General features: G+C 52.5%; 4 protein-coding genes across 7 annotated transcripts; 1 reads left to right on the top strand and 3 right to left on the bottom strand.

The window, feature by feature from the left end:
- Positions 1-11: 11 nt before the first annotated feature.
- On the bottom strand, positions 12-9,207 carry POLDIP2 (DNA polymerase delta interacting protein 2). Of its 2 annotated transcripts, XM_004433390.3 has the most exons (11): positions 8,997-9,205; positions 7,291-7,372; positions 6,374-6,471; positions 5,575-5,671; positions 5,324-5,399; positions 4,985-5,092; positions 4,165-4,301; positions 3,297-3,323; positions 2,985-3,110; positions 1,871-1,950; positions 12-1,091 (listed from the first exon to the last, which is right to left on the bottom strand). In XM_004433390.3, exons 1-11 carry the CDS (start codon positions 9,155-9,157, stop codon positions 977-979), a joined length of 1,107 nt encoding a protein of 368 aa, XP_004433447.1. In that variant the 5' UTR covers positions 9,158-9,205; the 3' UTR covers positions 12-976. The 2 variants fall into 2 exon arrangements, with proteins under 2 accessions (XP_004433447.1, XP_087296877.1); XM_087440751.1 differs by lacking the exon at positions 2,985-3,110 and having other exon boundaries at positions 8,997-9,207.
- Positions 9,208-9,335: 128 nt separating this feature from the next.
- On the top strand, positions 9,336-13,968 carry VMA12 (vacuolar ATPase assembly factor VMA12). Of its 2 annotated transcripts, XM_004433389.3 has the most exons (6): positions 9,336-9,569; positions 10,932-11,005; positions 11,343-11,432; positions 11,921-11,963; positions 12,176-12,288; positions 12,599-13,968. In XM_004433389.3, exons 1-6 carry the CDS (start codon positions 9,359-9,361, stop codon positions 12,692-12,694), a joined length of 627 nt encoding a protein of 208 aa, XP_004433446.1. In that variant the 5' UTR covers positions 9,336-9,358; the 3' UTR covers positions 12,695-13,968. The 2 variants fall into 2 exon arrangements, with proteins under 2 accessions (XP_004433446.1, XP_087296876.1); XM_087440750.1 differs by lacking the exon at positions 12,176-12,288.
- A 2,278-nt stretch (positions 13,969-16,246) lies between these two features.
- On the bottom strand, positions 16,247-17,138 carry SEBOX (SEBOX homeobox). Its single transcript, XM_087440247.1, is given in 4 exon segments — positions 16,247-16,624; positions 16,781-16,952; positions 16,954-16,973; positions 17,100-17,138. Coding segments are annotated over 4 exon segments (609 nt in total).
- Positions 17,139-18,507: 1,369 nt separating this feature from the next.
- VTN (vitronectin) lies at positions 18,508-21,364 on the bottom strand. 2 transcript variants are annotated; one of them, XM_087440749.1, is made up of 9 exons: positions 21,301-21,364; positions 21,089-21,208; positions 20,843-21,011; positions 20,691-20,806; positions 20,473-20,612; positions 20,055-20,211; positions 19,744-19,896; positions 18,946-19,290; positions 18,508-18,695 (listed from the first exon to the last, which is right to left on the bottom strand). In XM_087440749.1, the coding sequence occupies exons 1-9, from the start codon at positions 21,362-21,364 to the stop codon at positions 18,583-18,585; spliced, it is 1,377 nt and encodes a 458-aa protein (XP_087296875.1). In that variant the 3' UTR covers positions 18,508-18,582. The 2 variants fall into 2 exon arrangements, with proteins under 2 accessions (XP_087296875.1, XP_004433444.1); XM_004433387.3 differs by having other exon boundaries at positions 20,691-21,011.
- Positions 21,365-21,722: the final 358 nt, after the last annotated feature.

Raw genomic sequence — 21,722 nt, 5'->3', positions numbered from 1 at the left:
GACAACACTAATAAGGACTGGAACTGAGATTTAATATTAATTCAAGAATAAAACAACCTCTTTAACAATCACTATGGTAGTGCAGGGGGCAGGAATCCTAAGAATCGGGACAAAATGCAGCACATTTCATCTCTGGCTCTTGGAGATCTGCGAGCAGCTCAGAAAGTAGCTTGGCTTAGTTGCCATCCACGCCTAAAGCTCCTCGGCTGAGTTTCTGCATTTGTTGTCTGGAGGCTTGACAGACTTGTGCTCATGGCTGGCAAGTCCATTGCTCCAGGAAATCCGACTGGCTTGCCTCATGCCTCTCCTAGGCCCAGGGAAGCCAGAGATGCCAATAGTTGGCCAGTGCTAAGAGGCGGGCCACTCCTCTGACCCTGATGCTGGCTTCCCACTCTGCACTTGGCAGAGGGTAAAGAAGAGAACAAGAGTCCAGTCTGGCCCCCACCCCACCAGCTGAGAGGCACAGTGACCCTGGGAGACGTCCAGCTAACCCACAGCCTCAGGAGGGAAACATATATGCTAACCGAAGGGGCAGCTTCCTGGAAGGGCAGCAAGGAAAGCAATCAAGGGCCCCCACTGGGTCAAAAAGGGAGCCTGAGAACCTGGGGGCAGAAATGGCGAGGGTGGCCAAGCGAGCACTGGTTTATTGACCAAACCTCCATTCTAAACAACTTGTGTGACAGGCCAAGAAACTCCTCCAGGCCTGTGGCAGCTTAACACGAGAGTTCCTGGTGGAAAGGTTGCCTGGAACACAGTGCAGCCAGGGCTTACAGGGGAGGCCAGCCTTGGAGGAGTCCTACACGGGTCTTCTGGAGAAAACAGTTACATCCTACCCACCAAAAAACAACCCCACAATCAAATGGTGCAAACAATTAAGAGACCCACTGTGGCCCATGATGGAGAGAGTTCTGCAGCAATTGTGGGATGAGAGCTGTTCTTCAGGGGCCAAGCCTGGGCACTTAGAGCCTCAGTTGGCCTACCAGTGAAGGCCTGAGGGTGGTGTCTTCTCATCTTTATTGCTTTCCAGGGAGAAGGGAGGGATCCGGACATCGAAGTGGGAGCCATCAGGCCTCTCAAAGCGGAACGTGCCCCTGTCAGTCAGAAAGAAGGTGGTTTGGAGGGAGTGAGGGGTGAGGCCCTCCTGAAGATCTGACTAGGTCTAGACCCTCAGATCCAGAACCACAGCAGGATGAGGCAGGCCTGGACTCTGTTCTGCCTGTCTTCTGCCAGGGTAACACTAGTGGAGAAACCCAAGAGCCCATCCTGGCCCTACATTAAAAGAAGAAACACATGGGCCAGCCCCGTGGCTTAGCGGTTAAGTGTTCGCGCTCCGCTGCTGGTGGCCCGGGGTTCAGATCCCGGGCGCGCACCGACGCACCGCTTCTCCGGCCATGCTGAGGCCGCGTCCCACATACAGCAACTAGAAGGATGTGCAGCTATGACATACAACTATCTACTGGGGCTTTGGGAGAAAAAATAAATAAATAAAATTAAAAAATAAAAAAAAAGAAGAAACACAGCTGTCCTGCTTCTGGCCCTTAGATGCACACTGCATAAGCTACCCAACTACACTTTCAGGTTAAGAAGTGAAACACCAGGGAAAAAAATCCAACTACATGGGCAACTCAGTGCAGCATCAGATCACCAGACCTCTTTGGCCTAAGTCCTCAGTTCACAAAATTGCAGGGAACTGGAAAACAGGCAGGCATAAAAAATCAGACAAGTCCCACACAATGAACAGCAGATAAGGCTCCATCTCAGGAATTAACCTGGTGCAGAGTTAACCGCAAGCTATGAGCTCTCACTTTTCTGACCTGCAGCTTGTGTGTGTGATGCTGAGCTGCCCCTGCCCCAGCACATGCTCACTTACCACATGTGCCCACTGGAAGCTTGCAGGGAGACGTGGCTGCTGTACTGGAACGCAGGCTGCTCCTTGGATAACACTGGTTCCTGTGAGCGTTCAGGCAAAATAGGTCAGGCCAGACACGCTCTCTGTACCCCAGGGCCATATGCTGACTCCCAGTTCATCAGGACTGGATGCCCCCTCATGCCTCCCACAATCACTGCCTGGAAGTATCTCCTCCCACAGCATGTCCATTGACCTGGTCCTTTTACTTTGGTCCTTTTACTCTGACTCTGAGAAAGATAATCTCAGACTGAGTGTCTGAGGGCACTGGGCAAAGATGCTAGGTACAGGACCCCTTCCAGCGTCCACTGGCTGAGACCCTAAGTGCCAGGCACCATGGCAGTGCTCTGCAAACCTTTGCTGACTGAAGTCTCCTAGTAATCATAAGGTAATAGATGTGATCCCCATTTTAACAGTAAGAAACTGAGATTTTGGTTAAATAATTTGCCCAAAGTTATACAGCAAGGAAACAACACAGCTGGCATTTGGAGCCAGACTATCTAACTCCAAAGCCCATTCCTACCACCATCCCACCCTGCTGCCCCAAGTCTCTGCTGACGTGGATAAATGCTTATTGAATGTGGCCCCTGGGCACTTCTCGTGACTTTATCAAGAGACGGGGTAGTGTAGTGCAGGAATTGCAAAATCAGATCTCTTCAAGGAGCAGCAGAGGAATGGAAAGAGGCAGAGGAAGGACAACTAGGAGTGGAGGGGGATGCATGCCCCAGCTAAGGGTATTCAAATTCAGATTTTTAAAAAGGCACTGTGCTGGCAACAAAAACTCTACACAAGCTTTGATGTCAGACTCACTTAGATTCAAATCCAGGCCCTGCCACTCTAGCTATGGGACCATGGGCTAGTTATATAACTTCACAGTCTCGCTCTTTTCATCTGTGAAATGGGTTGTAAGAAACCTATCTGAAAGGGTTGTTGTAAAGTTTCTCACCCACAACAGCCCAATGCATTTACACACTGAGCCTCTGTCCCTAAGCAGAGAAGAAGAGAAAATCATGCACTCAGCTCCCAGGCTTGCTGGGCAGGACGAGAAACTGGGCATTATTGGCCCAATGATGCTCACCCTGCCCACCACCCCTCGGCCTCGCACTGTCTCCAAGGTGCCGGATAGACTGAATATTCTCCAGTGTCGCTCCCGGAGCTGTACCACGTCACTATCGAGGTTCTCCAAGCGGATACAGTAACGCCACTGTGGGGGTGGGGGAAAGAGTTCACATCTGAGGAAGACCTTGGGCTAGCCCACCCAGAATTCTAGCAGAGCAAAAGCCAACAAAGGCTGACACCTGATTGCACAGGCCCCACGCCCCAGAGGTAAACTCCCCCACCTCCCAATCTGCCTCCCCAGGCTCCCCTCCTCCCCAGGGGAGACACTCACCCAGTAGACGTGGGAATTCTGGGCTTCCTGGGGAAAAAAACACAAAGAATTTAAGTTCCAGAGGGCAGGACCAAGTCCATTCCAATCAACATCTCTCCAGTGGAGTAGGATGTATTCCAGGAAGGCTGCAGACAGAACAAAGCTGCGACTATATCTGTGGGATGATGATGACTGCACTATGGCCAACCAGCCCCCACAGGGAAGCAGCCTCCCCTGGTCCATCCCTGGCCTCCTGCCTCCTCATCCTATCAAGATCACCACCAGAGCCGGACACCAGGCTGGAAATCAGCCACAGGGCTCTTCTCTTTCTCACCACCCTCCCTGCCAGCCACCACCCCCCATCACTGCTAGCCCAGGCTGCTGTCCTCCTCCTCAGCACTCCCAGAGCCCAACCTTATGACAATACTTGGTATGCTGTATGTTGGCCTCCCCCACTACTATGGGCTTCTGGAAGGCAGGGACAGTATTTCATTTTTATTTGTATTCCTAGGACCCAGCTTACAGTCAGGCAAGAAATAGCTCAATAAATGTTTGATTAATACATAAAAAAAGGTGAAGATCAGCCTACACTGATTTAAACAAGTATGTGTATATTCTTCATAAACATGGCTCCCTTTGAGCCAGCAGAGAAGAAGGAAGAGTCAGCCTGGAGGCCTCCTTCCTGGGACCCAAGGGTTTCCCTGCTCTAGGGCATGGTGTCAGCCACTGCCAACAGGCTGCTCACCCCCAACCAATACAAGCAGCACTTGGAAGCAGAACCACAGGCACACGGTTTAAATCTGGAACCCACTCCAGCAGTCACACTGGGGATACCATACGGAATCTGGGGGCCTAGTCCTGAGGGAAGGGGCCCAGGCTGGGCACATACCCTCATGCCCATGTAGAAGGGGATGACGGTGACACGGATGTTCTCAGTTGTCTCCCGATGGACATCAGAAAGTTCCAGCCAGGGGTGATTCTTCTCTTGCCAGGCCCGTAGTGTCTCCCGAGCCACAAAAGGGGGTGCTGGGGCAAGAGACAACTGGTTAGTCCAGGCCAGAGTCCAGGGCACTGCACCCACTTTTCAATCACCCCACCTAGAAAACCCCTCCCAGTGATGGCCCAGGTAAGCAAGATGCCCAAACATAAGGCAAAAGCAGAGGCTGGAAGAGAGCACAGAGCTGCCTACCAAGAGTTAGGCCTCAGGAGGTACGTGACATCGTGGGAAGAGAACTGGACTGGGAGGTAGGAGCCCTGGTTTTCAGACCTCACTCTGCCACTAACTAGCAACCTTAAATCCCGTCTCATCATCCCTGAGCCTCAGTTTCCATATCTGTTAGGAGAAAATAACAGCCATCTACCTGCCAGGTCTAGTGGGAGGTTGTGGAAATAGAGTTTGAAATTGCTCCTAAAGGGCCGGCCCCGTGGCTTAGCGGTTAAGTGCGCGCCCTCCACTGCTGGCGGCCCGGGTTTGGATCCCGGGTGAGCACCGACACACTGCTTCTCCGGCCATGCTGAGGCCGCGTCCCACATACAGCAACTAGAAGGATGTGCAACTGTGACATACAACTATCTACTGGGGCTTTGGGGGAAAAATAAATAAATAAAATCTTTAAAAAAAAAAAAAAGAAAGAAAGAAATTGCTCCTATGATATTGTCTTTGAAGAAAGGGCCCTCCCATTCCAGCTTCCCTTCTTGAAAGAGATCACCTTTTGTCTGGTCATACAGAAGAAATCTTTCAAAGAGCTCGTGCTGGATGGGAACCTGATCAGTGGAGGTGTAGGGGAGGATGTCTTCATGGCTGACATAGTCCAGGCCTAGCACAGAGGGGCAAAGAGACAGTGAAACTCACATAGGAGAGGGGAGGAACAGGGCTGGGAAGAAACACAATTCCTGGCCTTGTTCAGGGTGGGACGACCCTGTACCATTGCTCTCAGGATCTACAATCCCTCTCAGCAGATTAAATAACATCAGAAAGGCATCAGAATCCTCCCCTGAGACACACCAGACCCTCATCAACAGGCACCATTCAGATGCTCAGTACTCACCGGGGATGGCATAGAGGGCCCGGCTGTCATCATGGTTAGCCAAGAAAGTCACAGCTTCTGTCTGAGATCTCTGAGACTAACACAAGAAGCGAGTCAGAGACTTTCCTAGTCACCTTCAAGTCCTGACGACTTGGGGCCCCGTGCTGATCTGGGCTTTCTTTGACCCCTCTCCTTCCCTTTGCCCCCATCAGGGTGCAGGTCTTTCCCTTTCCTGGAGAAGAAGCCCAGGCCCAGCCAACTTGCTTACTTACTATATGTGGACAGTCTCGGGCATCAATCAGCACCTGATAGTAAGTGTGAGTTTTGCCTTTCACCTCCTTAGAGCCGTGGCCAGCAGGATTCTCTGCTCTGCAGGGCAGGAGAAGAAGCCCAAGATCACCCCGCAAGAAACAGAAGCAGTGCCTGCCCAGCTACCTACCACCTCCTCAGCTAAACAGACTGGTGCCTGATCTGAAGGGGCTTTAGCACTGGGTGGGTACCTGCTCGGCAATACCCTGGCCCAGCCGCTCCCCAGTCAGGGGCAGACAACGGAACATGGAGGACCCACGGCACAGAGTCATCATTTGTCTTACTCTCTGGCTGCCTCTTGGAAGAAGGGGCCATCTGAGAAAATCAAATTGCTGCCTCAGTCCCTGGAGTCCACAGTACCCAACTCTTCTCACACCCCAGGGGCTGTCTGTGATCACTTAATGGAGCTGGGCCTTTTCTTTTTTAATGCACCTAGTGATGATAAGAGAGTAAGGGAAAGATTCTAACGGACCATCAAGAAATCAAGACTAGTCTCCCAAATGCCTTCTGGGGTACTTCCAATACAAACTGAGAACAGCTTGGGAGAGCATCCTGGAGAGGCCCAAAGTGACCCTCCGGCTTCACTGTCCCCGGCACTCAGCACTTTTGTCTCCATGGATTAGTGCCAGGGGAGTACTCTGGGGCTGCTCCTAAGGCCCAGGAGCATGCTGTCTTCACCCCTGGGACCCCAATTATGTATGTCTGCCATGAGTCAGGCCTCCTCCTGAGGATACTGTGAGGCACAATGACAGGGAAACTTACTTTTCTGGAGTTGTAGAAGCCACATCCCGGTCATATAGTCTGGCCTGCCAGGGAAACAGGACGACACCTCGGTAGCCAAAAACACTATGAAGGAAAAGCTGGGAGGAAAGAGAGGCCTCAGTGAGTCTGCAGTCCATCAAGTCCATCAAGTCTATCCAGGGAGGCCTGGACCACTAAACAGCACAGGTAGCGGCAACTCCAGCACAAGGTCTTGCCACTCCTTCCCTCGAACTGTGTGTCCACTTAGACCAACTTCGGAACACTCTTAGTCCCTCTTCACCTGGCTGACTTCTACTCATCCTTTAGGCCATAGCTTAGCACAGTGCACAGCCACTGACCATTTGCATTTTATAATTCCCTTCTGGACTGTCAACTCCATGAGGGTATTGCTTTCTGGTTTAACTCCAATGCATGATGCCTGGTCCATTGTAGGCATACACACACACACACACAAAAAGTGAATAAACTAAAAGTCCTCCTTACTTACAAGGGATCTAAATCTATCTCAGTGGATCTGACACAAAGCTGATACAGAAAAAGAGCCTCACTCCCAGAGCTTACTATACTGCAATCAGTCCAACTATGACAAAGTATCAAAGGTTTGCTTTTCTGAAGCCTCCCTCCATCCGCTGGCTTCCCACCATCCACTATGTTAGAGGACTCTTCAGCAACTTGGCCCTCTCCTCACTATAGTCCAAACCATCTCTGTCCACACTAACTTGGAAAGAGAACCCACTGACACATGAAATGCATTCAAATCCAGGAAAACAGAAACCCCACCTTAAAAAATTTGTCATTCTGGTCTGGCATTGCTCACCAAGGCAGAAAACTGTAACATTCAGGCCTATGACCAAATCTGACCCCTTTGGAAGCAGAGCACACCATGAAAATGAAAGATGACCCAACCCACCACTCACCTGCCCAGTCTCATATTTTCCATTCTGTTTTGGCACCTCAAACACACCAACTGTCTCCAAAACTTTGCCCTCTGCTCGGTTTCTGATTAGGAAGGAAAAGAACAAGCAACTGAATAACTGAGAAGCTAATGGTAATGATCCATCAGAAAAAGGTACTAGAGGGGCCAGCCCAGTGGCACAAGCGGTTAAGTGCGCGTGCTCCGCTGCGGCGGCCCAGGGTTCACCGGTTCGGATCCCAGGCGCGCACCGACGCACCATTTGGCAAGCCATGCTGTGGCAGCGTCCCATATAAAGTGGAGGAAAATGGGCACGGATGTTAGCCCAGGGCCAGTCTTCCTCAGCAAAAAAAGAGGAGGATTGGCAGATGTTAGCACAGGGCTGATATTCCTCACCAAAAAAAATAAAAGAAAAAAGAAAAAGGTACTCGGATACTGAAGGGCCAGAGCAATGACAAAAGAGAAGGGTCGGGACAGGGGGACCAGCTGAAGCACGTAAGAGTCCTGCCAAACCATCACTCCACAGAGACTCGGCCTGTCCTCCTTTGAGGTCCAGCCACAGGCCACTCCTTGGTTTCTCTGTTAGGTCTGACTGCTCCCAGATCACTTTCTTCTCTCTTTACTCTCAGCATCCCTCAGATCATGTCCTCATACCTGCTTAATTGCCTCCATTCCTTCCCTGACCCACTCTCCTGGCCTCCCACAGCATTTTAGCTGTGCTGCCCACCATGCATCTCAGTTATGTGTGTCCCTGTCTTATCTCCATTAGAGACTCTAAGTTCTCTCGAACAATGCTTGTGTCTGATTAGCCTCGGGTATAAAGAGGAGCTCAAAAAATATTTGTTCTGTTAAAATTCCACATCGGTCTCCCCTTCTAAACCGCAAACTTCACCCTCCCCTTGAAGGGCTTAATCATCATCTCTAGATTTCCTACTGTACCCCTGCGCTGCACCTAGTAGTTTCTCAATCTAGTTTTTGTTCAGATTTACATCAATTTTCACAGGAGTCTTACATTGCAAATAGTTATCATCTCTCCCCAATATCAGTGTCTAATCTCTGCCACTAAAAGGTTAGTTCTCTCAGTGACCTCTCTGGACAGGAGCCCTTCAAAGCACTGTTATCCTTACTATTTTGGAGATGTGAACAGTTATGCTTCCTCCCACTTGATCCACCGGCCCCAAACTGACCCACCTGTCCCATCCCCAGAGACAATGTTCACACCATCCCCATGGCCTCAAGCCCCCTTCCCCAAGTCACAGAGAGAGAACTGGTCTCCCCAGGTCACTCTGAAACTTGGGAGCCACACAAGGTCCAGACTCGGGAGTCCTGCTTCGCACTTCGAGCACCTTTCTGAGGGAGGCCTTGACCCAATCCGGGGCTGGGGGTTCAAATCAAAAGCCCTAGGGCTTAATTAAAGTGCTGCCCACTAACAGCGGCGCTTAGAGACCCCCATTCGGGAGGGAGGATTCACTCTGGGAGGTTTACTAGTTCCCTCTCTAGAGCCAGCACTGCATAGTCCAGGGCTCTGGGCCGCGATCCCTTCGCTGCTCCTGGCACACGTCCCAGGCAGCGCAGGTCGGCTCCCGGCCGGGACCCTCTCCCGGGTCGATCTCCAATCACCCTCAGCCGGCCGGGCCTCCTGGTCTCCTCCCTGACCGAGAACAAGCTCCCCAGGCTCCAGGCCCGGCCCCCGCGCTCCGTGTCCCTCACCGGGACGAAAGGTGCCTCCGCGTCGTCGTTGTGGCCGCTGGCGGGAAAGCTCCAGCTCCACCCGCCGCACAGAGCGGCCTCGGCCCCCGGGCCCCGGTCAGTGACCGGGACCACCAGCGGCTGCCCACGGCCAGGGCTCGCCGGGCCGCACAGCCCGCCATCTCCCGTGCGAGCGCCCGCTCGGCCGCTGACACAGTACCCGACCCGCGGCCAGGCGGCGTTCCGCCCCCACCCCACACTGCCCCGCGCCGTGTCCCCGCCCCTTTAGCCCTCTGCCCCGCCCCGCGAGCTCCATGCTCCTTCCGGCGCACAGCAGACGCAACTTCCGGCATGAGGTCGCCTGACCGTAGAGTCGGCTGGAAATGGCGTCGCTCTTGCTTGCTGGACAGCGCTTGGTGCGCGCTTTGGGCCCCGGTGGGGAGTTGGAGCCAGAGCAGCTGCCCCGGCAGCTACGGGCAGAACTTGAGGCTGCGCTGAAGAAGAAGCACAAGGGCAGTGATCGCCCCAGTGGCCCCGCACGCCTGGTTTCCTTCCGCTTGATCCGAGATCTGCACCAGCACCTGAGAGAAAGGGGTGAGCTCCAGTCTCCAGTCCGGAGTCGCCTCCTTTTTTTTCCAGAGTCTGTTCCCTCTTGAGGTCTATTTCCCACCTCTAGCATCTTTCTGAGGGAAAAATCCGTCACTCTTCTTCGCCCGCGGAACGGTCATCTAGCTAACCCGAGAATCACCTCAACCCTAGGGTAACTCGCTCCCCTCACAACTTCCATGGGACTTCGTCGTGGGTGACAAAATGTGCTTGTGCAGTTTCTGCTCTCTCTCGAGTCTCCTCTACACTTGCAGGCCCACGTAGGCACGCCTGACCTTTGAGAAAGTCCAAGTTCTAACCCGATACCACCGCTCGGGTTCAGCTTTTTCTGTTAAGCCACGTTAGAAAACAGTTTAGTATGGTGAGCTTGGCCTGTTTGGGAATCTGGATTTGTTTCCATCTCAAAATCGAGAGTGGTCAGATCTAATTTTTTTTTTTTTTTGAGATAGAATGATGGAAAGCTTGGTGAAAAATCTAAACTGGGAGTAGCATCTGAGTTCTAGTCCTAGCTCTGCCACTAACTCCCCTTGGAGGAATCATTTCTCCTCCTTGGACCTCAGTTCCCTTAACTTTGAAAGGGAGAGAATGGGACAGACTTGTCCTATGTAAGGTCTTTTGGCATATAAGGTCTTTTGCCAGAATTAACATAGCGTACCCATAAGTGCAAAGGGTAGACTCCTCAACTATTGGAACTAAAAAGGACCTGAGAGATCATCTAGTAGTGTCTTCCTTAAGTTATACCAGTATAACTTAAATCCATTTAGGGTAGTTCTTTTGTGGCCACAGAAATGACCTAATCTAAAAGCAAACGTAAATGGCTTACTTGTTAATTGTGACATTGGCAGGATAATTGAGAGCCAGCAGTTAACAGTCAGCTGTGCAGCATTAGAAGATACTTAACGTGGAGTGGTCCTAGATTCTTCCCAATTGAAAATGATTCTGGAGATAAATTCATAAAGGGATGGCCGCATTTTATTTTGGTAGAAAGAATAGAAAGTCTATACCCTTCTCTGATCTTTTTTTGTTGTTTTTTTTTTTTTGGTGAGGAAGCTTGGCCATGAGCTAACATCCATTGCCAATCTTCCTCTTTTTGCTGAGGAAGGTTGGCCCTGAGCTAACATCCGTGCCCATCCTCCTCTATTTTGTATGTGGGACGCCTGCTGCAGCATGGCTTTATGAGTGGTGTGCCTGTCGGCGCTCGGGATTCGAACCCGCAAACCCCGGGCTGCCAAAGTGGAGCGCGTGAACTTAACCACTACACCAGCAGGCCGGCCCCTTCCCTTCTCTGATCTTAATCCTTCAACCTCAGCTTTATGCATCATTATTTTTATGGAAATCTTTTCTTCCCAGATTCCACACTATACCTTCATGAGCTCCTAGAAGGCAGTGAAATCTACCTCCCAGAGTTTGTGAAGCCTCCTCGGGTATGTAAGAGATACATTTGTGAGAATGGGTGTTGGCTGGGTTGAGCTAATTTGTGATACATACATCCAAATTTACCAATCAACCATTGGGATCAAAAATTTGTCTTTTAAATCCTTGAGAGCTGGGACGGGGGAACCAGATATTGTCCTGCCTATTTAACAGCTTGGAAAACTGAGATCCCAAGAAAAACAGTTTCCAGAGCAGTGGAGGCAGAACTAGTACGTTGTGGGCCTCCTAGCACCGTTAGGAGTGCTCTGTCCCCTGAAACCAATGATTGTGACATGCATTCTAGCAAGCTAGGAATATCATTCTTCTCATTTAATTTTTCTGCCTCAGAACCCAGAGCTAGTTGCTCGTCTGGAAAAGATTAAGATACAACTGGCCAATGAGGAATATAACCGGATCACCCGCAATGTCACTTGTCAGGTAAGGGCCTGCTCTTCAATACATGGACTGAGTAGCTCCTGAAGCAGGGCCCTGCACTGAGAAGAGGTACAGAGGAAAGAAACAACATGGAAACTTGGTTTCTATTCAGGGACCATAGAAGCTCTGTGATACATACAAACCAATACAATTCCCAACTCATTCACTGAGACTCTGGGCTCAGATGATGACTGATTCTTAAAAGTTGGAGAGATGAAGATGAGCCTTGGAGCCTTTCTTCTGACAGGGCTCCCTACTGTTCTCTGGCATACTCCTGCCCTGGAGCAGGAGAGGAGTAGATGGGTACTGAGAGCCTTTGTCCTTTCTTTGAAATGCTTTATCTGTGGTCCAGGAAAGAATCCAGCTGGTCCCAGACAAAAGAATCCATGGAGAAGGAAGAGTTGACGTGTTGTGGAATAAAGAGGTCTGACTCTCTGGGCTGCCTCTGAGCTGCTTCCATTCTGAAATCATTTGCTTTTTCTTTTTCTCAGGATTCAAGGCATGGTGGGACTCTCAGTGACCTGGGAAAGCAAGGTGAAGTACTAGGAAATCAGGCTGCTAAAGCCTTTCACTGGGAGGGGTTGGTCATGGCACTCCTTCCCACCCCAGTGCCCCAGGTTTAAGCCTGAGCTGTTCAGGCTTGCTGTTGGAGGGAAACCCAGTCGATGGGGGAGGCAGCCATGAGATAAGAGGGCCTCCTGGAGCATGCTGACCTAAAGGTTTGTTCCCTGGGCTCCTCCCCAAAGTGAGGTCACTGAAGGCTCTGGTCATCACCATCTTCAACTTCATTGTCACGGTGGCAGCTGCCTTCGTCTGCACTTACCTTGGAAGCCAGTATATCTTCGCAGAAATGGCCTCGGTGAGTAGGCACTGGGCAGAGCAGGGAGCCCCAGGTGGGAGTGTTAGTAGGAAAGGGAGGACTATGTGAAAGTGCCTCTCACAGATTAGGTATTGAACAAATATTTATGCAGTAAATAAGAGGAGCATTTGAGCTGTCCAGCAGTCATGGGGGTAGATAATAACCTCAAGAGAATCCAGATCCTCTTGTCTTCCCTTTCCCCCAACTTGTGGGCTGGGTTTGGGTCTTCTCTATCCTTATTAGAGGTGTTGGATGCTGCAGAGCTGGATGCTGTCCTGCATCCCCTAAGCCTGGTTCTCTTCCTTCGCAGCGAGTACTGGCTGCATTGATCGTGGCCTCTGTGGTGGGTCTGGCCGAGCTGTATGTCATGGTGCGGGCGATGGAAGGCGAGTTGGGAGAGCTATAACTGATACTTCATCATCGAAGTGTGGAGAGGGTTTTGCGAGACTCCAGGCTCCCAGCTGCCAGTCACTGACTCTCAGTCAACCCATCAGGCTCTTTGTACTCAGCTCCAGTTAGTCAGAGGGCTGAGCCAAGGCTACCTGTTGTTCCTGTGGGGAGCCCCATCCTCTGTCAATTTCCAGAAGGAGCAGTAGAGGAGACTCAGACAACAACTGAAAATAACTGGTCTAACAGTACCTTCTCTTGAACCCTGTGCCCATCTGCCTTCTCCAGTCCATTCCGGGCACTGCTCATGCTGGCTTTTTTCCATTGGGAATAATTAGAATCCAGGCCTTCCCAGAAGTAGACCACACTGCTTGACTTGCCCAAGTGCACAAATCGATGGTCATCCTTGCTCCACACATTGTTGATGCAGACCTGTAATTTAGATCAGAAGTTTCCAAAAAAGCGGAAAGGATTCCCTTTCCCCAGGTTGTTCTGGAAGAGGAACTGATCAGAGGACATCAAATAAGAGAAAGACAGGTTGGTACAAGATGGTGGAACTGGAAGCAAGGCAGCTACCGTGTTGGAATCTTCATCCTCTTCCTTCTGCTTGCCTTTTTCACATTTTCTGTATGCTTCTGCCTGTCTCTACCCCTCAGCCCTCCTTAACCTTCCCATTACCCCTTGCTCTGTCTCCAAATATGAAAACAATTCAGATAGCAAAAGAGTATGTCTGCTTTTAATTGCAAAATCCCTTATGCTTTTTTGATTTGTGGGGAGACAATCTGTGGATTGTCTCAACTAATAAAGGGAGACATTCTTTATAGAGAGGAACAATTTTCAGATTTAACTATATGTATAAATATGAACATGAGTCAACATACACGTGAATACGTATATATATTGTTACACATAAGCCTAATGCAGGATATTTTACGTGGGTTCTTAAACATGTTTGGGTGAGTGTGAAAAATAGTATATAAATGTTCACCGTTGACTAATTGTTTTACATGATTGCTTTTGGTCTTAACAACAATCCTGGAGGTTGGAAATGGAAATGGTTTTAGGCACATTTTTCAGAAGACAAAACTGAGGCTGAGAGGCATCAAACGACTAGCTGTGGTCCTTCCTCTGGTAAATAGAGCCAAAGGCTCCTAGGTTGTCCTGGTGTCTCTGTGTGATGTTAAACTTCTAAGAACTTAGATTAATAGTGTGCTGATAGAATCTGTATAAGGCACTTAAAAATGCTATCATCATTAGTTATTTGTCCAATAAATATTTATCGTTTCCAGTGTATGTTTATTTCAAATCTTGTGACAACACAAAAGCTCAAAGATTTCCATAGTTCTGAGAATTGTTCAGGGTCTACTCCTAATGGTAGGGTCCATCTTTCCGTTCGTTCACTATATGAGCTCCTGTGGCCTTTTTGTTCCAGGGCTCTCTTCTCTTCTTAGAAACTGTACACTCATCGGCTCAGTAGATGTTTCCTCAACAAGTTTGCCAGTTTCTTCTTGATATGTATGAGTCTGAGCCTCTCAGGGCAATATTCTACATGAGAGGGAGGGTTTAGGCCCTTCTGTTCCACCATAGGTCACTTTGTTGAGAAATCATAGGATTTCTATTATTGTTTGGAAGAAATGTCAACAGTGAGAAAAAATGCAGGTGGTATTTTACAGTGTTTCTAGCAACCCAGACTGTTTGAGTTAAAAAGCTACACTGAGCTTTGTGGAGATTTCATGGCTGTGCGTACCTGTGCTGAACTCGGTAGGCCGGGGTGCCTGCGTATCTATAAGCTTTCACATCTTCCACGTACCTGGATTCAGGTTGGAAAACTTGCAAATGTTAAATAAAGAGCTGGCCTCCTCAAACGGCTTCTGACACAGGTCATCATCTCATGATTAGATTGGAGTCATTACACACACACACCCCTTTCTTTGGATGGGGTCTTTACCTCATCCCCACCCGCTCCTCATAAGCCAACAGGCTTCTGTGGCCTTGAGCACTTATTGAGAGCTCCTTTATGGGCCAAGCACTGTTCTAGCTTCTGGGGACAAAGAAGTAAAAGACCTAGTTCCTGCCAAGGAAATGGCCACTGTGCGAGGTGGTTTCCATCTGCAAGGGCAGAATTAGAAATAGAAATTGGGTGGCCTGTCCTCCACTTCTCATCGCAGGGAAGGGAACTTTATCTGCTCTCAGCCACCTCCTCCATCTCACCATACTGTACTTCCTCCAGTGCAGTCTGGGTCCAGGGCTTCCCAGGGAGAAAGGGGAGTACTTGGCAGGAGGCCAGTGGAACAAGAAGTTTGGGGCCTTCCCAGTTTCTCACAGCCTGCTGTATGCAGAGGGAGAGGGAACTAGCATGTATTGAGGGTGTTACACACCACAGGAAGCCCTTAGCTGCATTATTTCTTCTCATTCCCAAATAGAGAAGAGACAAGTATTATCATCCTCATTTTTCAGGCTCATAGACATGAGAGTTGCAAAGTTATGTAGCAGAGCCAGGTTTTGAATCCAGCACAGACTGATCGCAAACTCTGCTTTTCCCTCTGAAGCAAAGAAGCTCCGGAAGTGGAGGCAGCTGGAGTGTCCTGGAACCACTGCGACTAGGAGCAGGGAGTGCCAGCAGAGGCAGGGTCTGTCTGTCGATTAACTGTCCCTCTCACTAATCCCAGCAGAAGCCTGGGTAATACCTCCTACCCAGAATCTGTGTGGAACCTGGCCCTATTTAGGGATTAGGTCATGGAGATAAATTTCAAAAGCAAATGGCCCTCATCCCCATTTATTTGCAACACACAACAATCCAGATTAAGGTACAGAGTTTGGGTTTTATTTGGAGATTAGTTGGTATTACAGATGACGGTGATACCAAAACCCAATTTTGCCACGGGCACACCCCCACCCTAAATCTGTCTTGTGTCTGCAGCCCCAGGTCAGAGGGCAGCCGATCTGATCTTTGTGAAAATTAAATCAATGTAAGCCCCAGGCCCGTATTTCTACTTTATTACTTTAATATCACTCCCTCTTCAGATCCATGGTTCTGATTAATTTGCCCAGGTGGTAGGAGGTCAGGAGAGGGCGCCCTGAACTATAAAAGGGTTGGTCCCCAGCAGTCTAGAATTAGGACCAGCACGCTCGTCGCTCACTTAGCAGTTAGTGAGGAATGGCCTGAAGGACCCTCGGGTGAGGGGTGGCTGCCCTTTCTCCTTTAGAGGGAGAAGGTGTCATCAGCTGGAGTGAAAAGAATTGGGGACGAAGCCTGGCAAGAGAGGTGGAAAACATGGCCCCCTACGTCATCCCTCTGTAGGTACCTCCTGCCGAGATGATGGGCATATGCCCCAGGAGGGGCAGGGTGCTGGGTAGCAGGAGCCAGGCCCCACTCTATAGGACCCACATCTAAGCTGGCCTGGAGGACAGTGGAAGGGGAGGGATCCCTGAGCTAAACTTTCCCATAAGAGACCCCTCTTGTGTAAAAGGAGCGGGCAAGGGATCCACTTCTGATGTTCACTGCGCAGTCCTAAGGGGCAAAGTGGGCTGCAGGAGCCAGAGGAGGGGTCTTGCAAGTTCTGGACCTAGATTAGTGGTCCAGATTGGTGACAATGGCCGAGGCATAGATGAGGTCAGACAGACTGCCCAGTGAGGTCTGGGGAGTAGCTCGCTCTGAAGAAGAGTGGACCCCTGAATCCCCAGCTGGTCCCCATGGGGCTGCAGCTTTAGCCCCGGCCCAGCCTTGCCCTGGACCCAAGCCAGGAGCTGGACAGGAGGTATGTCGACACACTGAGGTGCACTGAGGTGTGTTGCTGGAGGGTGGAGGCTGGCCCGGTGTTCGGGGCTCCCAGGACTGCTGGATGGTGTCTGGAAGAGAATGAGACCTCTGGGGTGGCTCAGGCCTGGGGCTCAGACCTCCTGGCTTCCTATTCTTGATTCTCTTGGCCCGGCGGTTCTGGAACCACACCTGGTAAGGAAAGAGTCTCCTCTGGTTCCAGCACCTCTGCCTCCAGGCACAGGGAAACAGAATCAGGCGGCAGGATACCCAGAGAGAAGGGGCTGTGGGTCAAGCCCAGAAATTGACTGTGTGAGAGAACCCCCACCCTGAGGAGTCACAGCTCACCTGTATCTTGGCCTCAGGAAGGCAGGTGACCCGGGCCAGGTGCTCACGGGTGCCAATGTCGGGGTAGGGCCGTGCTGCAAACACCCGCTCCAACTCCAGCAGCTGCCCTCTGCTGAAGGTGGTCCGCTTTCTCCGGTGGGGACCCAACCCACTGGTATGGCCTGTGGGCCAGGGTGGGGGTCAAGCCAGGACTCTGCAAGAACCTCCATCCCAGCCTCAAAGCCCGCAACAAATCCTGAAGCCCCTACTCCCCACCCCTCTTTAACCTTCCCCCATCACACCCTTCCCCGCATCCTCCCCGTGCCCACCCTGTCCCCACCAGATTACCTGTTGGAGATGCATCTACAGGGCTCGCCATGGAGCTGGCAGAGAGTGAGGAGCCAGAGGGCCATGCCAAGGCTGTGCCCACACCGGACCCCTCCGTTTGGGGTTTTATCCTGCTCAGAATGGCTGGCCCCGCCTCCAGCAGGGGAGAGATTTAGAATCCAGCTTGAGGCTAGGCAGAGAAGTCCCGGAGGAAAGAGGGAAGACCAGTGGTGGTGTTGGGGCTTCCACGGGAGTATGGATGGGGCAAAAGTTTTGTGGCCTCTGCTCCTCCTCACAAAGGAAGCTGGTCCCAGCCCCTCTCCTCAAACCTTAAACTCTGGCAGTCTGTGTCTGAAATCCTGTACCTCATGAAAATCCTCCCAGGGCTTCTTCCAGGAAGCCAGCGAGATCCCTCATTCCAATGCTCCCAGTGCTTCAGCTGACCCTTCTGGAGTCCTCAGTGCCCCGGTGCTGGCTGCCTTTCGGGGAGAGTGGGTGGAGTCCTGTCCCACAACTGAGGACTGGGCTGGGGAAGCTGGGCAGCATGAGGGTGATAGAGGGACAGCAGATGAGCTGGAGCCACCCCAGCCTCAGTGGAGCTGGGGAGCAGATGTCACCTCCCTCGGGTGGTATTTCAGATCACCCTGGGTCTACTTCAGAGCTTTGCCTGCACCTAACCCTTTCTCCCTGGCCCCTCAAGAGCCCAGATGTGCTTCCTGGATCCAGGAACCTGGAACCAGAAGAGGTTCCACAGGTACAACTGAGGAGTTTTAAGAAAGATGTTTGTTTTTACAGTGTCCTCATCCTTGGAAGTCTTCTGGACCACTTTTCTAAGAGAAGTGGGTGCATCTGAATTTCCTTTTAGTTCCTGCCCTTCCCTCTCTCTCCTAACCTCAGTGCCCCCCCACCCAAGACCTAAGACAGAGACCTTAGAGGCACGTCTCAGGCGTGGGTATGGGGGAGCACGGTCACCAGTTCCCCAGGGACTCAGGTGTTTGTGAGCTAACCACATTTCAGGCCCAGGATAGACAGAAAAGCTGAGCCAGAACCCACCACCTCCTGCCCCTTCTTTCTCCTCCAAGACCCTAGTCAACTCCAAGAGGCAAAGCAAGCCCAGAGCTTGGCAACTCCTGTCGTCATCAGAGAGGTTCAAGCTCCTGCTTAGCTGCTGGTGGATTGCTGGGGGCTGCTGAGCTCAGGAGGAAGGCTAGCACTCATGAGGCCCTCCCCAGCCCACAGCTTTTCTAGTTCACAGAGAGGGCCTGAGCCCAACATGGGCTGGACACAGGGAGGCTCTTCTCTATCCCCTCCCCCAAGCCATCCTGACAGCCCAGCTTCCCCTCCTTTTCCCAGGCAGATCCCTGCCTCCTGCCCATCCACCCCAGTGAGGACAACAGTCTTAAACTCAGGGCCAAGGGATCTTTATTGGGCTGGGAGGAGGAGGTTGGAGGAGAGAGCAGCAGAGGGTCCAGCTGTGTGGCAGAGGGCTCAGATTCCTACTTCTGGTCAGGGGCTGGGCAGCCCAGCCAGTACTGGGCGATGGAGCGTGGGTAGGGAGGTTTCACATTGTCCACCTGCCGTGTGCGAAGGTTGACTCGGTAATACTTGTCTGGAAGAGAGGTCAGGAGAGGGTGTGTGAGACCCAGCCTGGCCCTACCTGGAGACACATCTGTGTCTACTTCTGCCTGGAGAAAGACCTGGGTATCTCCTGGAAGGAGAGCTGTATCCACAATACAGCTAAGGACTTCCAGCCTGGCTTTCTGGAGTCACCACTAAAGGGCTGTGTTCAGCCCATGGGGACCAGGGACAACAGGGAAGACACTGGCTAAACCAGCTACAGGGGTGGCAGGGGTTCCCACCTCCTGAGAAGAAGTAGACGCTCTGGATGGGCTCACAGGTGGCAGGCACAAGCCAGTCCATCTCGTAGTTATCATAGTTGTAGTCTCCTAGGCTGCTCTCCTCACTGGAGAACCAGGACAGCCAGACTGAACGGGATGGCCGGCGGGGGCTCTGGCCGCGGCCCCGGCCGCGGCCACTCCGTGACCGGTAGCGTTTACGGTTGCGACGTGCCGACTTGGGCTTCTTGGCCCAGGAGGAGCGGGGAGCTGAGCCTGAGATGTAGATGCGGCCGGCCATGGCCGCATCCACTTGCGTGGGCACACCAGGCCAGTCCTGGCTGATGAACTGGGGCTGTCCAGCACCACCTGTGGCAGGGAAGGGGTTGATGGGGAGCCTTGAGAGCCTGGACCCTGCCCACAGCAGGGCCTTTAGAGTTTATCAGATGCCCAAGGATGGGCTGTGCCTTGCCCAAGGACACACGGCAACCTAGTGACAGAGCCCAGCAACCCGACCTTCTGACTCCCTGTCCGATGCTCTTTCCTCTGGCCTCCCTCCACCATATCCTTCCCCAGTGGCCTCAGTCACAGCCCCTCCTTCTGCTGGCTGTGCCCTTGCCTGTGCTAGGCAAAGTCCAAGGTGTGGGGTCCAGGTAGAGGCAAGCCTCCCCCCAAAGGTCAACAGAAGCAAAGTCTGGCCTGAGCAAACAGCTTTTGATCAATGGCTCCACAATCCGCCCCCTCCAGCCAGCCCGGCCCTCCCCCTCCCAGGGGGATCCCAGCCCTCTTGAGGGGGAAGCAAGGCTTGCCCTCCCTCTATACCAGAAGAGCTGTCCCAGAAGAGAAGTTTGAAGATGTCCTCCCAGGTGGGCTGCTGCAGCAGGACAAAGTGTTCAAACACGGTCGACAGGGAGCCGCCTTCACACTCCTCCTGGCTGGGTTGATGCTGGAACTGGTACTCCCAGTACTGTTTCCCTGGGGAGGGGTGTGCATGAGCAAGGCTGGAAAGCCCAGAGGCTGTTGAAGTTAGGAGCTCCTGGGGGAGGGGGGTATAATCTGAGGTCTGTCCCCAGTGAAGTGTGGAGGAAAACTGCTCCACCACCTGCTCCTTCTCCCCTCCACCCCCCGAGTACCCTTGAAGAAGTAGACCCGCTCCCGGCCACTGTAGCTATGAGCGGGGAGGGCCAAGGCTGCATCCACGTTGTCCGGAATGCCTTTGAAGCCATCAGAGATGTTGCGGGGGTAATCAGGGTCCAGGACACCATCCTCAAAGCGCCAGTACTGACTACCCTAAGGGGTAGGGAAGGAGGAGAGGGGTGAGGAGGCGGCTGGCTGGGCATGGAGACAGGGTCCCCCACCCAAGGCAGCAGTCCCAGTTCCAGGCTTGTCTGCCAGGACCTGGAGCCTTGGGCTTCCCTGTCCTCACAGAGCCCCAGCCAGGGACCACAGGCTGCGATCCAGCCTTCTTGCCCATCCTGTTCCTGGACACAACAGCCCTCAACCCCTGCCTAGATACCCTCGACCCTGACCCGGAGCCCCTGGGCCTGGCACCTTGAAGAGGTAGGTCTTCCCCTGACAGTTGATGCGGGTGAAGGCAGCATCAATGGGGCCCTCAATGCCCCAGACATCTTGGATGAGCTTGGGGTACCCAGGCCTCACTGCCTTTTCATCCAGCTCATAGCAGTACTGCCCTAGAGTGGGGGAGGTTGTGTGAGGGAGGGGATGCTCCTGGGGCAGACCCCCACCCCCAAGACTGCCCCTGGAATCACCTCGGAAGGCAAAGAGGGAACCATTCTTGAGGTCAGTGAAGGCATCAAAGGGCTTCCCACTGCACAGCTCCTCCTCTGCTGGGGATTCAGAGATCCTTTCATCAGTGATCTCGGGCCTTAGGGTCCCCGCCTCAGACCCTGAGGTGCCCTGCCCAGGTCCTGGGGCCTCTTCTTCATGGTTCAGAACAGGTGCCTGCTGAGAAGTCTCTTTAGCCTGCGTCTGCAGGTCAGGGCTCTCTGGCTGTAGGTTGTCGCCGGTCTCGTTGTAGTCCTGGACTTCATACTCATCTTCTGGCAGAGTGAATACATCTCCGCGAGTCACTGCAGGCACCAGTGGGTGGTGGTGAGTCACCAGCTGCAGAGGGGACCCCAGGCCCACCCAGCCACTCTGAACGCACCTTGGGGCTTGCACTCAGCTATGTAGTCGGCGCAGCAGCTCTGGTAGTAAGAGCAGAGCTCGTCGCATTGACACTTCAAGTTGGCGTTGAAGCCCTCAGTGCAGCGGCCCTTGCACGACTCTGTGGGGAGAGGGTGTCAGTTGGTAAGGCCAAGCTTGGCCACCCTTGCCCACCCTACATTGGCCCAGATGGCCACCAACACCCTCCCAAACCTTGGTCAGCCAGTACAGCCCATGCCAGCAGGGCCAGCATCAGAAGGGGCTTTGGGGGTGCCATGGCAGGGCCTCTAGCTGCGAGCCTTGGCGAACTGGGCTCTGCGCTCTGCGCTCCCTCTGGTCTCCACTCTGATGCCTGAGGAAGGGAGGGAGGGCACCAGACAAGAGGAGCTGCCTTTTCTGCTGCTCTGTTTGCTCAACCTCCAGCCCAGCCCCCAGTGCGCCAACCCCTGCTGCAGCAAAGGGTCATATTCCTGGAACCCTGGGCCTGGGAGAGCTGCGAATAGGATCCTTGCCAAGCCCAGGGTCATCTCAGAAGGGGAATAGCACAGTGGGTCTGGAGGGCAGAAAAAAGGCCCACTCTGCCACTCCCTGGCTCTGTGACCTTGGCAGACTGCTTTTCCAGCCTTAGTTTTCTT

The sequence above is a fragment of the Ceratotherium simum genome, chromosome 16, assembly GCF_057802395.1.
Source record: "Ceratotherium simum simum isolate JZ-2026a chromosome 16, ASM5780239v1, whole genome shotgun sequence".
Classification (NCBI taxonomy): Eukaryota; Metazoa; Chordata; class Mammalia; order Perissodactyla; family Rhinocerotidae; genus Ceratotherium; species Ceratotherium simum.
The sequence above is the reverse complement of the archived record's forward strand: the minus strand, read 5'-3'. Positions and strand labels throughout refer to the sequence as shown.

Excerpts from the sequence above, each read along its gene's own strand:
- POLDIP2 (XM_004433390.3), bottom strand. The coding sequence starts at position 9,157 with ATGGCGGGCTGTGCGGCCCGGCGAGCCCTGGCCGTGGGCAGCCGCTGG. Across the intron at positions 3,324-4,164 it reads CCTTCTACATGGGCATGAGG|GAAGCCCAGAATTCCCACGT; the intron begins GTATGTGCCCAG and ends TTTTTTCCCCAG. Across the intron at positions 1,951-2,984 it reads GCCGAGGGGTGGTGGGCAGG|GAACCAGTGTTATCCAAGGA; the intron begins GTGAGCATCATT and ends GAACGCTCACAG.
- VTN (XM_004433387.3), bottom strand. The coding sequence starts at position 21,364 with ATGGCACCCCCAAAGCCCCTTCTGATGCTGGCCCTGCTGGCATGGGCT. Across the intron at positions 21,012-21,088 it reads AGCTGAGTGCAAGCCCCAAG|TGACTCGCGGAGATGTATTC; the intron begins GTGCGTTCAGAG and ends TGGTGCCTGCAG. Across the intron at positions 20,212-20,472 it reads GGAAGACCTACCTCTTCAAG|GGTAGTCAGTACTGGCGCTT; the intron begins GTGCCAGGCCCA and ends CCTACCCCTTAG.
- VMA12 (XM_087440750.1), top strand. The coding sequence starts at position 9,359 with ATGGCGTCGCTCTTGCTTGCTGGACAGCGCTTGGTGCGCGCTTTGGGC. Across the intron at positions 9,570-10,931 it reads CCAGCACCTGAGAGAAAGGG|ATTCCACACTATACCTTCAT; the intron begins GTGAGCTCCAGT and ends TTTTCTTCCCAG. Across the intron at positions 11,006-11,342 it reads AGTTTGTGAAGCCTCCTCGG|AACCCAGAGCTAGTTGCTCG; the intron begins GTATGTAAGAGA and ends TTTCTGCCTCAG.